Here is a 16,540-nt window from a genome sequence, read left to right as displayed (position 1 = left end):
TACACACATCTGCATATACATATGTACATATATACGAGTAATGTTACTATGTTTGCACCTTGGAAATTATTCAAAAGTTTTTCATACGCTTTGCTACCTGCGTATGGTTATTTTCAATTGGATGAATGTGCGCAGTTGTGTATGTGTGGGTGTATACTTTAGCTCAGCGTATGCAGTTGCTTACAGTGTATTATAGTTTTGTTCACATAACGGTTTTTTGTGGTTCATCATATATTAAATGTTCACTTATCTCATCGCACCGAAGTTTTGCCTTTTAAAGGAACGTGGTTAACGGTTATTTAGTTAACCACGCCTACAAAATCCACGCTAAACAAGTATAGTGTCTTATGAAGTCAAGTTTCAATAACAAGTCCATTTCACTCGACAGAACTCGTCTGGTCAAATTTGAGCCAGACTGAGCGTGCGTAAGCAAGTTGAAATTTTGTGTCTCCGATCATCGAAAATTTTGCAGAAATGTTTTGGACAGTCTAATTTAACTCGAATACCAGTATTTGATTTGCACAAAACACTCAGTGAAGGTCGTGAGGTCATCGAGCTCTGTCAATCTCCGTTAATGACGATATCATCGAAAAAACAAAGAAAAAGTGCTTTAAAGTCGTCATGTTAGTATCAAAGAAATATGTGGAAGATGATCTCCACATCTCTTATAGATCGACTCAACACATATTTGTTAATGTTTTGGGTATACATATTTTTGGAAATGGACGAAAATTTTGCAAAAAAAACTGCAAAACGCATCTTACTGGAATTTACGAACATGACGTCGAAATTGTTCAACAACCCAGCAAATGGAGCTCCGAAAGAACCGAAATTCGCTGAAGGCAGTCCAGTTCGGTTTTTTAACAAGTGATCGGAAAATTAGAATACAATTTGGCTTGCTCACTTATCTCAAGAGCCTATTTTGATGATTTGTACAAAAATAAGTGACATTTTCATCGGTCCGTATCAAATGTGATCATGTAATACGTACGATAAAAAAATGTTATTCTAGAAATAAAAATGGACTAAAAATATTTCAAAAAAAGATAAGCTATCTTTAGAGTACAAAGCAATCCTGGTCTACATAAAAATCCAAAATACCAACATATGTGTATGTAACTTACAGCGTAATATCCAACAAATCTAGAGTATTTCTCGCACTCAGTGTTATCCGTACTTTCCCGTCCTTATTAAGAATTTTATTTTTCCAGCTTTTTACACATATGTATTTTTTGTAAAATGTGTTTGCATTTCACTTAAACTCAATGTGGCCACTCACAAACGCTGCCAACTGTAACCCACCACAACAGCAAGACTGACCGCCTGCCTTCGTTGTCTCTATGAAACCAGTATGCTTTTGACATTGGCTCTGAGTCTGAGTTTTTGTAATATATCAGCATTGCTTAGTGCTATCCTGAGGGTATTAGCACACAAGCGGCTTCATATTTTATAAGCTTAGAGAATTTTCATATTTCAGGGAGGGATTTGCTTGTCCTTTATTCATTTCTATGACTACTGCTCTTCTTTGAAGTATAACTGAAATTATTGGTATTAACTAAAATATTTTTGGGAACAGGAGATCGCTGATCTACAACAGTGAGCTTTTTCGAAGCTTAAAGGGAAGGAATTCGTCCTCACACATAGTTTTAGGTTACCGAACTACTGTGATCTTTTTCAAGCAGAGGTAGCTGTTATTAATGTATTAGACAAAGTTAGTCAAGAAGCTTGCCCACTATCGATAACATCAAACTACTTCGTTATCAGAATAGTTTTGGTGTCATAGCGAAATCGCAGGCTCGCAAGAAATATCACCCTTGTCCTGATGGATGGAACGAGTTGGGTCTGCAATGTTATAGCCTCTGGACACCTGGACTTCGCGAAAGCTTAGCAGGTGCTGACAACCAGCTCTTATGCGGCTTCGAGACCCTTCTGGCCTAGTGTACAACGCAGGATATTCACTACTACTTGGTCTCAAAAAGGGTTCATCTTGCCGTAGTCATAGAAACTGGGAATTGTTCAATAGGCCTACATGCGGTTACACTGAAAGTCTTGTCGGACTCTAATTGTCAACATTTTATGGAGGAACATGATGTCGAAACATCTATTGCAAGATTAGAGTTGAAACATTTTGGCAGGCATGTCTCTCATCCTGATAAAATATCCGGAATTGGTGACAGTCGCCTCAACAAACTTATGACTGTGAGCGTTTTGTCGAGAGCCTTTTTGATCCATACATAAGTATTGTAGGTATCACAACGCACCGGAGTTCTATGCGGTCTAAGGTAGAGAAGTTTTTGCATCGACCTTTGTACTTAACCTAAGCCTTAGTTGGTACTTTCTAACCTAAAATATTTCCCGACCTTTCCTTGATCTCATATGTCGGAAACTCAGTCCTTTCGTAATGCACAATAGGAAGAATTAGCTATTATCTAGTCTTTCTGCACCGTACTCGCAAGAAAAAAAATACATTCAAGTGAGGTGCCCACGATAGGAACAAATGTTTTATTTGAAGACCTCGAAGCTCTACACTATCGAACTAGTATCGAAATGTGCAGTACCGTTTGCCCAAAGCTTCTTTCGCACTTGCAGCATATTTGGTTCAGAGTTTTGGCTCAATGGTTATACAAAAATTATATTGAGATATCGAACCCCATTTTTGAATGGAACCATTACATAAATCGAAAAAATAAATTTGTTTGCCCAAAAATTCTACGAAGTTCGAAAAGCAATTTCCTTTCTTCGAGAACAGCTATTCAAATACGGTCGAGCTATTCAAATTCGGCGGTAAAGAACTGATAAGAAGCATGCATCAGCTTCCTTGTAAAACATGGTCGGACAAAAGAACCGACGACTTGAATTTAAGTGTGCTCTGCCCAATCCACAAAAAGGAAGACCCCACAATCTGCGCCAACAACAGTGTCAAAAGCCTCCTCAGTGTTGCTGCAGGTCTGGAAAATCAACCATGTATTCACCATTCGCCAAGACTTGGAAATGACCCGCGAAAAGAGGATCGACACGCACCACCGCTTCGCCGATTGTGTATCGGGTATACCTGAATTTGGTATCCCCACAAAACTAATACGGCTGTGTAAACTGACCTGAGCTATACCAAAAGTTCCATCAGGATCGAGAAGGACCTCTTCGAGCCATTAGATACCAAACAAGATTTCAGATCATGTGACACCCTGTCATAGGACTTCTTCAATCTACTGTTGGAAAAATTAATTCAAGCTACAGAGCTGAATAGAGTAGTTATTGTCTTCTACAACAGGAAGAGGAAGAGAAAGACCTCATCTCCGTTGAAAATACAGGTAGAGAAGAACGTAGCTACACTTTGAATCTAACATTGGAGAGGAAAGAACGACTGGCGCGCTGTTGTAAACTCGGCTATAACAGCGTAAGTGATGTCTACACCAATAAAGAAGAAGATATAAAAAAGTACTAGATAGTAAAGAGTTCCTAATACTGAGTTTTAAGAAGTTATAGTCTATTGTAAAAACATATGAACCTCTATTGTATATTTTTTGTTATGCTCTGGGCTAGAACAAGATACCTAACAGAACAATTGAAGAAGCTATTTATTAGCTAGAATCTATAATTCTCTACCAACTTATGACAACCGCCGCTTAGTTTAAAAACTCTAACTTTAACTTAGTTAACGATACTTCTAACTTTATACAACCATTACTAACCATTACCATTTCTTTCAATTGCAGTTTACCTATACCATGGCTAATTTATGGCATCATCTATGATGCACCTGTCGAGGTTAACTCTGTGGGCATGGTCTGCTCCATAACGATACTCTTCATGATGTTACTCTTTGTCGTTATGTCGATTGCCTGCTTCCGTTGGAAAATGAATAGGGGACTTGGTTTTACAATGTTTTTGTTGTATTTCGTTTTTGTTGCTGTTTCGTTAATGTTCGAATATGATACACTACAATGTCCAGTGTAAAATGTGACGAGTAAATATAATGAAAAAAACACATACACACACATACACACAAAAAGAAATAAAAAAATAATAAAAAGAAAATAAAAACAAATAAGCAAACAACAACAAAATACAATAGCAGGTTAATATTAAAAAAATGAAATATATGTAATATTTAGAATAAATGCAAAAAATATGAAAAATATAAATAGTGCAAGTTAGGCGATTGATTAAAGTAGTTTTAATAAAATTATAAAACACTATATTAATTACAAAAAAAAAAATAAAAAAAGTTAATAAGCAGTGAGCAAAAAAATAAACTACAGATAATATTGGAATTATTATAGTGAAAACGAAATGTAAATCTTAAGTAAAACTTAATGACATAAGTAAAGCGATTCAGCAGCGGCGCAATTGAAGAGCGTTGCAAACGGCTTTCATATAATTTAATAAATATATTTAGTATATATAAACAGACAGACAAGTGCATAAAATTGTAGCATAAGCGTTATTTCAAAACCAATATTAATATATATATATATATATATATACATATATATATATAAATAAATATATACATATATATAGCAAACAATTATAACTCTTGAATACTTTCACAAGCTATAACTAAATACATACATATACATATATAATAATAATGTAATTGTTAAATTTCTCGTCTTTTTTCATGCGCTCCTCCTATACTCTCTTCAAATATCATATTGTAAAGAATATTTATTGAATTTTATAGGCAAATTTTTATGAATTGTTAGACAAAAACCAAAAAAAAAAACAAAAAACAAATAATAATTGAATTTATTATTTAAGTATATGAAAATGTACGTTGTTGTAGTTAACATAAATATATGTATGTATGTATATTGAAAAAATATTAATATGGCACAAAACTAAAATTTTTTTCTTCTAATTTAACGCAGACCAAGTTGTACATAACTATTCGCTTAATAGCACGAAACACAACTGAAAAATATGCTACTTTCGTTTACTTGGTGTCTAACCCATATAAAGCTTTCACAGCTTCGAAAGCTGCAACATGAAAAAAAAGGCTTGTGATTTTTATAACAGCTTTGAAACACTCAAAGCTACTTACTTCAATAAAGTGCAGAACAAAAGCTTTCAGCTGTGTGTGCGCTGGTGCTTTAATGGCACGGTATAAAAAGCGCTTAAAAGCTACTTAAACGATGACGAACTTTTTAAGCCTCTCACACATAATCAAGCTTGCTTATGAATGGTAAACTTTTGTAAGATATTTATTTTTCAACAGTTAAAGTCAAGTCTATGGTCGGCATTAACGCTATTATTTTGTTTTTATATGCTGTACAAGATTAAGTTTGTCACGAAGTTTATAACAACCAGCAGGTAAGAGCTTAGGTATTAATATAATATATATGTACTATATATACTTAATATACATATATGTACATATATGAATATAAATGATCAGCGTGTCTAGAAGAGTTGGTTTAGTTGTGTTTGTCCGTCTGTTTGTATATACGCATACTAGTCCCTCAATTTTCGAGACGTCGGTCTAAAATTTCTCACACGTTGTTTTTCAATCAAAAAGTTGCTCATTTGTCGGAATCATCGTTATCGGACCACTATAACATATAGCTGCCGTACGAAGTGACCAGTCTCAATCAAAGGCTTGTATGAAAACTTTTTTATTTGACAAGATATCTGCACGAATTTTGGCATAGACTATTATCCTAAGCAACGCTACAATCTTCGCATATATTGTGCAGATCGGTGCACTATATCATATAGCGCTCATACAAACTAATCGTTGAAAATCAAGTTTTTGTAACAAACTTGAGCCTGTGAAGGGTATTATAGCTTCAGTGCAGCAGCAGTTAACGTTTTTTTCTTGTTATTTAGCTTTTCCTTTCTTTTCTTTTCTTTTCTTTTCTTTTCTTTTCTTTTCTTTTCTTTTCTTTCCTTTTCTTTTCTTTTCTTTTCTTTTCTTTATTTTTCTTTTCTTTTTTTCTTTTCTTATCTTTCCTTTTCTTTTCTTTTCTTTTCTTTATTTTTTCTTTTCTCTTCTATACTTTTCTTTTCTTTTCTTCTCTTTATTTTTTCTTTTCTTTTCTTTTCCTTTCTTTTCTCTTTTTTTTACTTTTCTTTTCTTTTCTTTTTTTTCCGAATAAATTTTGACAAAAAAAAAATTTATAAAATTATTAACCAAATATTTAAAAAAAAGCATAGCAATTCATCTAAACGCATTTTTCAAATCACTGCATACATTTTTCTAGTAAATTAAAAAACGTACTAGTTACTTAGTTAGTATGACAAAAAGCTAGCAAGCTCTAACAAAAACTTACTTTATTGAAACATTGAAACGCTACTAATTTGCTAAACCAAAAAAAAAAGAAATCTAAGAAAAGCTAACTAAACCAAAGAAATTTGCATAATATGAACATGTATACAATGCGCATGCGCGCCTATTAATTGAAAATCTAACACAAAACGATTAGAAAACGTATTACAAACAAGAAAAATTTTAACCTTTACATAAAAGCTTAAATACTCTTTAGTCAGTTCGCGTTACATTTATTAGGCAAAGATATTAGCACTTATTTAATTAATATTTCTCACTGCTCATTGTATGCAGAAGACACCCAATTTACATAAGTACTACATTAGAAGACTAACTACGCGCGATCTATGCCTGTGCCATAGATTTTTAGTTAGGTTAATAATGCGCTCTACAGCAAAACACTTGCTACACTCATGCTAACCGAGTACGCACATACATTTCGCCACTTTATTTTGTCGGAAAAAATTATATATACTTCATTTACTTGTAGACCTAACTTTATAGCCACTTTAAAACTCCTTGAGCTAGTTAAATTATACAAAAAAAAAAATATTATTATAATATAGGATTCTGTTGGCAGACAGAATTAATTGTTAACAATTTAGCGCGTTAGAAGATTTGTAAGAGAAAGTAGCAATTTGTACAAAGTGAAATTAAAAAAGAAACATAAAATATATGATAACGAAGAGAAACCCGTTAAATTTTTGCAAACAACGCAAGCAGTTAGTATTTAAACTATATATACATATATATATATAATATATACTTAAAAAATCTATAGGCATTTATGACTTAATAACGAGGAAACAGCCATTTAACTTACTTATATAAGTTGCAAAAGCAAAAACAAATATTATAATAAATGAAAATAATAATAATAATAACAAAAAACAACAAAAACATTAACTCAATACGAAGCAGTTAGTAGCAGTCGAAAAAGCAACGCACGTATGCATAATGAAAACTCTTTAGAACATAACTTTTAAGAAAGCAATAATTTATTATGTGGAGCTAAACCAACTAAACTACGCTAGTACTAATATATAAAGTTAAACGTAAACTTAACACAAGCAAACACATTTTAACTTAACACTAACCGAGAAATTGTTTAATTTTCGCCGAAACTAAATAATTCCAGAAAAAAATTATATAAAAGAAAAAATACAAAGCAGCAAAGACGCAAAGTATTGTATGAAATGAATTACTCTTGAGACAACAACAAATACGTATTACACTTAAAACAAACATAGACTACATACTTACAAACATAAGTGAAGAAAAAATCAACATACTTACATACATACATACATAGTACACATTTTACCTTAGTGAGTATCCAAAGTGAAAATTACCAAAAAAATTTAACAACTATACAATTCAAAAGAACAAATTTCAAACGCGTAAATTTCATACTTGACACACATTTTCCATACTTTCCATTTGTTTACTTGACTTACGACTACTAAATTACTATTAAAAAAAAAAAAACCTATTAAATATAAACGATAATTGAATAACGAAAAAAAACATTATAAATTCGTAAACAAAAATGAATAATCTTCCATACATTTACCAAAGGCAAACTTAGTAGTTGAACTATAAAAGCGCAAGCAAAGCATAACTAAATACATATAACTTATTTCAAAAAGAAAAAATAACGAGAAATTGCAAGAAAACACATATTAAACATATCCTACACAACACACATGCGCTCTAAACAACACCACTAAACGATTTAACCCGATCGCGATCACAAACTAACGTACGAACAGCAGAAAAACCAACGGACTAACAGACTGTGGTTCACACACGTACTCTTTTGGCGCGCATTAGACGGCGTTCCAACGAGGTCGCTTTTGACGGTCAATTGTGTTCATATGAGCGACATGACTGCAAGTTTGTTGCTGCTGCTGCTGCCCCTGATCCAGCTGCTGTTGCTGGCGCTGCTGCCGAAAAGAAGTAAGAAGCCGAAAGCAAGCAGTCGGAGTCGAAGAAAACCTCGATATGGGTTTTGGTTTAAGGACAATTTTCTGCAATCCCTTTCATATAACATTCTTTAATTCTTGTACGCTTCATGCACACAAAAATATCGTTCATTAACTAATTTTATACTTGCAAAACCTTTTCGAAAATATCTCTGTGACTGCCTTCAGATGATTCCTTTTGGCGCTCATTTTCTTTTGGTCTCGTTCATTGCGTTCACGCGAGCGAAACGTCTGCGGCAACTCGAATCCGGACAACTTTCTGCATTCGCTTTCATATTACATTCTTAAATCCCTGAATGCTTCATGTGCGCGTTGCACAAAAATCTCTTTTATTAACTAATTTTTATACAACTCTTTCAAAAACATGTAAATTAAGTTGGCCACGCGCGAACGCGATTTCTGAGGTTCTTTTAAATACAAATTTCCGAACAAATTGTAAATATAGATTTAAAACCGAGCGCATTTGCACTCAGGAAAGAAATCATCATGAAGAAATTTAAAATCAAAATGAATGCCAAATTTCGTTGCACAGAACTATTACGAACAAAACACAAATATTGACGAGCACAAGTAACACGACCGCCTCGTCTTTCCTCGTTGTCTCCTCGCCCACAAAAAACCGGTTTACGCGCCAAGAAGAGTCCTCGTGTGAACAAGCGAGCAAGAACACCAAACACGTATCCAACCGAGTGCGGCCCACACGTTCCCTTCGTCTTTGCTCGCCGTACAATCGCCGACAAAAGGAAAAACTAGTTTAATTAAAAAAAAAGAGTCCGTGTGTGAACCGACATACAACAAACTTGTCAAAATTTATACTCAATACACGTAAAGCTACGAAGACGGAAACAGTTTGCGAAGAAATATAGTACATCAAATAAAAAACCAAATTGAACACTAGCTTACTAGAACACAACAAAAACTTTAGCAATATTGCAAAATTTGAACGGGATAATGCTTTAATTGAGACTACAATGCTAAAACTGGAACCATATATCACTTACCACTTAACCACTAACCAGAAAACGAATACGAAAATGGCGCGCAACTATCAGGCCCATAATTATATATATAATAGTTAGCATCAAAATTGACTTTTGCAAATAGCAGCAACTATTTGACATTTACTTGTATATGGGGAAATCTATCTAAACTCTCAAAAAGTTACTACTAACTTTAAAGTCTCTCGAGTCCGAGTCTACTAAAATATGCATATGAGTATTTCGACTATGTTTGTTTAAGCGTCGTATAAGCAAACAAGCTGCAAAAGCTAAATGCGAATGTAACGGTTTAGCTGAGGTGACGTCACGTAAAACGTAAGCAGAATAGAAAAAATAAACAACAAATTGTTATGGTTATAGAGTTTTAAAAACAAAAGCAAAGTTACATTAATAATAATAAGAAATTAAGTATAATAAATAACACACAAAAAATAAAAAAATAATAAAAGCATAACATTTGCTAGATAAAAAGAGAGCGTGAAAAAATCAGAAGAAAGCAACTGAATTGCATACAAAAAAATTGTTGAAAATTAGTCACTTCATATTATTATACACTTAATAAAAATAAAGAAGAAAAAAACAACAACAACAACATAACAAAATAATAATAATGAGAAGGTATAAATAAACAAAAGAATATTATTATTATTATAATTATTATTATTATGATTACTATTATAATTATATACATACATATAACAAAATCATTACCAACGTACATACAACTATTTGAATTTTGAATGAAATATTTGAATAAAATGCGTTGTTTGAAAAAAAAATATTTGCGATACTTTTTTAATAGGGAGCGTGTGAATAGAATTACGGGGGGGAACTATATACTTAATTTTGTACTTGATTTGAGAAATGTGTAACTGTAGTCGAAAAACTATTTTCGTATTTCTAATCAAACTTCAATTAATGAACCAAATATGTATGTATCATTTTGGTCGACCACTTTTGCCATTTTTTTGCTAGAGATATTAATCCATCAGTATAAATCCTGTATCTCGGCGAAAAACTGCGACAAATAATTTTCACAGGCTTCTCTTGAAGCCAACTTTACTCCATTAAGGGAGTTGCGCATTGACCGAAACAAATGGCAGTCCGATAGTGCAACGTCAGGGCAATATGGTGCATGCATCAAAACTTCCCAGCCAAGCTCCTCCAAGTCATCAAAGATGTGTCTAGCGTTGACCTTATGGAAGACGAGCTGTTTCTGTTGATCAGTACTGGCCGTTTTTTTCGATTGTTTGCTTCAAGCTTCCAAGCTGGGGCAGCTTATAGTGGATGCTTTCTTTTCAATTCCACCAAACACTCAGCATAACCTTTCGAGGCGCCAATTATGGCCTTGCGACTATGCTTGAACCATGATCTTTTTCGCACATTATTGTCGTATTCGATCCTGTTAAAACATCGAGCAACTTTTTACAGCCAGCCTTTTTCTTAGCGATATCATGGCTACTTATGTGACGGTCCGGGTAAATCTTTTCCACAATTTCATCAACTTTCTCACAATAGATAGACCAGAGCGAAGTGGATCTTCCACATCGAAATTTCCAGAACGGAAGCGAGCGAACCATTGTTGTGCTACACGATACAGCATAGTCTCCTAAACTTCAAAAAATTTAATGGTTGGTTAATTGCGTGGCATTCTTTCCTTTTTTATACAAAAATTTCAAAAAGTAGCGAATTTCTTCATTATTTTCACTCATTTTTGAACAGCTGTAACTTTTTGTCGACTTCCTCGAATTTAATTTTTGATTTCATGAAGCTTAAAATCTCGTATTTTCAACACTATATGGAATGGCACAATTTGATTGTAGCACTGGAGTTATACGACTGCAACGACATCAATTTACAAAATACGAAAAGACTATCCTATTTAGATTTCACCGACATTCTTAGTTCTATATATGGAATCCTTAATGGCTTTTGTCACTAGATCGTCCTTTTAAATTAATCTAACCATATACTTCGTAGCTGTTTTCTCAAAAAGTGGTTTCCTTACTTTTTTTTAAATATTTTAACAATTTAAAAAAATGTTTCTAGACGCATTTGTTACGGCTGATCCATGTAGTGGTACTTAATGGCCTTTTTTTGACAGATGACGCATGAATGTATCAAGTTGTCATGTTATTTTTGTTCAGAATTGTTTGGTATTTCATCATGGAAAGACTTACGCCTTAACAACGCTTAAAAATCGTTCAACTTTATTACGAAAATTCACACTCTTTAGGGAAAGTGCTTCACTCGCTTCACTCAACTTACATATAGTCGATATAATCAGCCTACTAAGCGTACTATTCGCAACACCATCACTCATCTTGAGAACCAGCATTCATTACTGGATAATATTCAACTGAATAGACCACGTCCAACACGCAGTAAGGAAAATATAGTAGCCGTAGCTCAGACGCATTGATAAGACCACAGTGACGCGGTTGTGGTAACGGTTGTTGCCAAACCGAAAAAGGCAACAATAATTTACAATAAAATTGAGCGATATTAAGTCTAATTAACTATCAGAGTGTACACGAAGACCGTGGGTACTCGATTCGATACCCTTCGCAGCAACTCGGACTGACGTATGGAACGACTTGGCATACAAAGTACAGCTTATGAAAGAACCAAAGCCGCTCGACCTTCCGCTTCGCGCTTTATGAGCTCTTGAAAAGTTCCAAGAAGATCCAACATTTTCAAACCAAATTTTGTTCAACGAAGGGGTCCATTTCTGGGTTGATAGATATGTAAACAAGCAAAATTTCCGCATTTGAGACGAGGAAAACTCCATAAAAAAAAAACAACGCTTTAGTGTTGTTTGTGGGGCGGCGGAATCATCGGTCCATATTTATTCCAAAATGATGCCAATGAGAACGTTACCGTCAATGGCGACCGTTATCGCGCCGTGATAACCGACTATTTAATGACTGAAATTGAAGCTCGGGATCCCGGCGACATTTTGTTTCAACAAGATGACGCCACTTCCCACACATCGCATCAATCATTGAATTTATTGATAGAACACTTTGGTGAGCAGATAATTTCACGTTTTGGGCCGGTCGATTGGCCACCTAAATCGTGTGATATCACACTGTTGCCTGGGGGATAAGTAAAGTCTAAAGTCTATGCAGACAATTCCGCTTCTATTCATTCGAGCAGTGGAAATGCTCGAACGAGTCATCGAAAGTTGAACTAAATGGATGCATCATCCATGACGTAACCGCGGCCAACATTTGAAAGAGACAATCTTTATAATAAATAAAATTATTTAAACGTATATTTTGCTTACAATATATATAATAAATAAATTAATGTACAATACATAAATTTAATATATTTTAATATATACCAAAAACAATATATGTAATAATATACATAATAATAATAAAAATCATGCATACACATACATTATAAAAAATTATACCATCATAAACAAAAAAAAATTTTAAGGGTTATGTTAGCAAAAAAAAAATTTTCTAATGGAAATCAGTCGTAAGTATTATTATTATTTTTTTTTATTTTCGCAAACATTGCCACATTAAAATATTGAAAGTCCCATACAGTAGCAATTAAATAATTATAAGCAAGTGACATTTACAAGAAAGTTTTTGAAAGTTTCTTAAGCCGCAATTACAAAACGACACACTATGCGTCATCGGAAATGTTAACAAGTACAACCGTACACTAACACGTTTTAATTCACAATAATATGTATCCTTCTTTTCGGCTGCATTAACGAAAATCGAAATAGGTTCTGGGCGATTTTCAGTTAATTGCAATGTTTTTTTCGTATTTCTAGAATTACGAGCAAAAATGTCTTTACAATTATTGAGATTAATTTAAAAAAATACATTCTTTACAACTGAACATTTGAAAGACTCACAAATATCGATAAATTTCCCACAATGGCCGCTGCGAGATAGCGTCACACAGAGTTGCCTACTCTTTAAGAATTTGTACGAAATTTAAATGTGCAATACATGTAACGGTTTGCAGGAAGCCATAAATTATTATTGATTAACTAAATACTTTATTTATAATGTTAAATTTTAAATATTTTGTTATAATTATTCATATCCTGTAATAAACTCTCAATAAAATTATATAAGAATAGAATATTTTAAATTTGTACATACCATGTTATTTGGCAACACTATTAGGCAACAAACGCATAAAATATACCTACTCACAAATTCCCATACTTCTCTTTGCATATGTTTGACGTTTGTTTTTGACGTTTGGTTGATCGCCCATGGAACTCACACATTCTCGCGGTTTAAAATTGTGTGCCTATGAAAGCTTCACCGTAAAATTTTTTATAATAATAAATCAGTAATTCTTATGTTGTAATGCGTGTTTGAATAATTTACTTGGCCGGTACATTATAGTGTTTGTTTATCACATTGAAAATTGTAACAAAGATTAACGGTAATGGCTGAGGAGATGGTGCAAATAAAACAAGAACCGCTAGAGATAATCTACGCTGCGGAAATGGACGATATTGAAGGTGACGCCACTAATCAAAGCAGCAGCAGCAGAAGTAATGAAGGTTCTTTTGATGTTAGCGACAAAAGGGCGTATAGCCTTATAAAAGCTGTTAATACGGGCAATTTCAGTGCTAATGTTACAATTAAAGTTGAACCAGATTTATACGAATATACAAATGCGGAAGCAACAGAATTCGATGATGATATTAACCAACAGAATTCAATGAGTTCAGCAAGCATGGCACAAAATGTGCAAGTAAAGGGTGAGTTTTTGCAGCCAGTCAGTTCGTTTTTAAATTATTACTAATAAAGCAAATTGCTGCTTGATATTCATTAGCTAATTATTTCATCGGTTTTATTTTACTGCACGCATTCAGTTGCGACTGTGTTGCCATGTATCACAATTTGTTGTTCATCAATGAATTTGTATTTAAAGGTTATTATTAAAATTGATAGTTAATAAAAATATTTTATATATTTTTTGTAGAGGAGCCCGTAGATGATTACTTACATATTGCTGAGGATTGCAACATGTCTGAAAACTTACCATACTCTGCCAATGTTACTCCCACGGATGAGGATCAACTAAACCTACTAACAAACGATTTTCAAGTAGTAGACGAACATGAAAATATTATAACTATAACGGCAACTGATTTATCACCAAATAACACAGAGTTGGCCTATATGCCAAAACTTAAACAGAATGGCCCCATGTGTAATCGCAGAACTAAAAAGTATATGTGCAAAATATGCTTAAAACGTTGTTTTGAAGAAATCCATTATAGACAACACATGGAGCAGCATAGAAAGAACCGTTTATATTGTACTAGAAAAGCATGTGACAACTGGTTTTTTACACTAGAAGAATGTGAGAATCATGAACAACTTGTACATGATATAAAACATTTAAAATGCGACGTAAGTGATTATATGCCTAATTTAAAGAAAACATTTACATTAAAAATCATTTCAATAGGTTTGTAATCATAAATTCCAAAACTTCGAACAAATGTGCCAACACAAAGAAACCATGCATAGCAAATTGAAACGTTTTGTTTGTTCTATGTGCCGGGACTGGTTCATAAGTAAGATCGAGCTGCACGAACATTGGCAATCATTACCCGATAGATGTGGACGTATGATCAGCATTCTCAATGAAACGCCAAAGCTGACGAAAAGCATAGAAGAAGTACTTACAACCAACACTTATAAATTTAAAAATGGTAAGTAACCCAAGTAAAGTTAATATACACTGTATTAAATTTGCCGCGAAGTCTGTAACACAAAGAAGGAAATGCATACACATATGCATAGTTATCAGCATCACTAACCGAGTCTCTCTGAGTTTATAAATGTCCGTCTGTCTGTCTGTATATACTCAAACCAGTCTCTCTTTTTTTGAGATATCGATGATGTTCTTTTCTCCACAAGAAACTGGTCATTTTGTCGAAACCGATCGAACTTAATTCCTTTTATAAAAAACTTCTTTATTTGAAAAGATTTGAAATTTGGCATAATACATTATTCAAGGCATCTATAGAATCTCTAAAAAAAAATCAAAATAAATACATATATTTGTATACCTTTTTAAGCTATAAAAATACACCAGTGAAAGGTGTAGCCGAAGTAAACTTTTTTTGTTTTTGTTAAAACTAGATGAGCATTTATTAAAAAAAAAATATTTTGTTTTATGTCAACAGCTACCTCTTACGCACCTGCCGGTTTGAAATTGAGATTGAAGCCAACATTATTCAAAAATACAGATCAGCAATCTAACACAAAAATGCTAGATGATACAGTTGAGATTAAGACAGAACCTGTAGATTACGAAATGATTCTACCTGATTTTCCAGTCAAAGTTAAGAGAGAATCTACAAATAACACTGAAATCAATAAAAGTTCTCTAGCATCAGAAGAACGGGTTGGACCGCCACTCAAATTGCGCATACGTAAGGAATTGCTAACTCCAGCCGCAAGTGAAAGTGAAAATGTAGTATCTACATCGACACAAGAAGTTAAAACAAATCCCTTGAGTCACCTACTGGCACAACGTATTACCTCCAAATTCTCTCTTAAAAGTGTTCCAAAGTACTTTAATTTAGCAAACAAGGCAGGCGAAGAAAAAATAAAAAAACCGGCACACACAACTTCGCCTCAATCGCTACTGAAATCATCGGTAGCATTACAACAAAGAAATACGAATGCGACGCAAACCGCAAAAGTTTCACCGAAGAGTGAACACATGCCAAAAATGTTAAAATTATCGTCGAATTTCAAGATTGTAAAGATGTTACCCAAAGATACGCAACCGACTTTGGTTAAGTTGGGCATTAACAATCCCTTACAGCAGGCAACCACAAAGCGTACATTGCCCAAAGCTAATACGCCGCAAGTATCATTGCTCGCCAAAACTGAAAAGCTCATGCCAATGCCAGAAACGGCACTTAATTGGCAAAAGGATGCCACTAACAATAGGCAATTTGCAATACAACAAGTTGAAGTGCCACCGTTGAATAAAGTGGTTGCCGCCGCTAAGCTAGAATCGGTAACTAAAACAAATACAGAAATAAGTTTAACAGAACTACTAAATGATGTGATAGTGCATAAAAGTGAGCAAAATGCTGAAATGATAGCACAAAATATTGATATAAAAACCGAGAATATTAAAACTGAGTTCGATGAGGATATGATAACGCTGCAATACGATGATGATTTATCGGCAGCCACTTTTAGCGACAGTAGCAGCAATGCAACATCCTTACGTATTTACCGAGAAGATGGAGGTATGTAATAAAA

General features: G+C 33.7%; 2 protein-coding genes across 13 annotated transcripts in view; both read left to right on the top strand.

The window, feature by feature from the left end:
- The window catches only part of LOC105223378 (sodium/potassium/calcium exchanger Nckx30C), a 321,392-nt gene extending 311,692 nt beyond the window's left edge, over positions 1-9,700 (top strand). For all 12 annotated transcript variants that reach the window (XM_011201095.4, XM_049452184.1, XM_049452180.1 and 9 more), the window contains one exon: positions 3,717-9,700. In XM_011201095.4, coding sequence (XP_011199397.4) covers positions 3,717-3,957 — 241 coding nt within the window. In that variant the 3' untranslated portion in view covers positions 3,958-9,700. The remainder of the gene's footprint in view (positions 1-3,716) is intronic.
- Positions 9,701-13,466: 3,766 nt separating this feature from the next.
- The window catches only part of LOC105223377 (uncharacterized), a 4,839-nt gene continuing 1,765 nt past the window's right edge, over positions 13,467-16,540 (top strand). The window contains exons 1-4 of the mRNA XM_011201093.4: positions 13,467-14,004; positions 14,229-14,662; positions 14,721-14,967; positions 15,445-16,527. Of these exons, the coding sequence (XP_011199395.2) occupies positions 13,686-14,004; positions 14,229-14,662; positions 14,721-14,967; positions 15,445-16,527 (2,083 nt within the window). The 5' untranslated portion in view covers positions 13,467-13,685. The remainder of the gene's footprint in view (positions 14,005-14,228; positions 14,663-14,720; positions 14,968-15,444; positions 16,528-16,540) is intronic.

This window comes from Bactrocera dorsalis, chromosome 1, assembly GCF_023373825.1.
Source record: "Bactrocera dorsalis isolate Fly_Bdor chromosome 1, ASM2337382v1, whole genome shotgun sequence".
Lineage (NCBI taxonomy): Eukaryota > Metazoa > Arthropoda > Insecta > Diptera > Tephritidae > Bactrocera > Bactrocera dorsalis.
The sequence above is the reverse complement of the archived record's forward strand: the minus strand, read 5'-3'. Positions and strand labels throughout refer to the sequence as shown.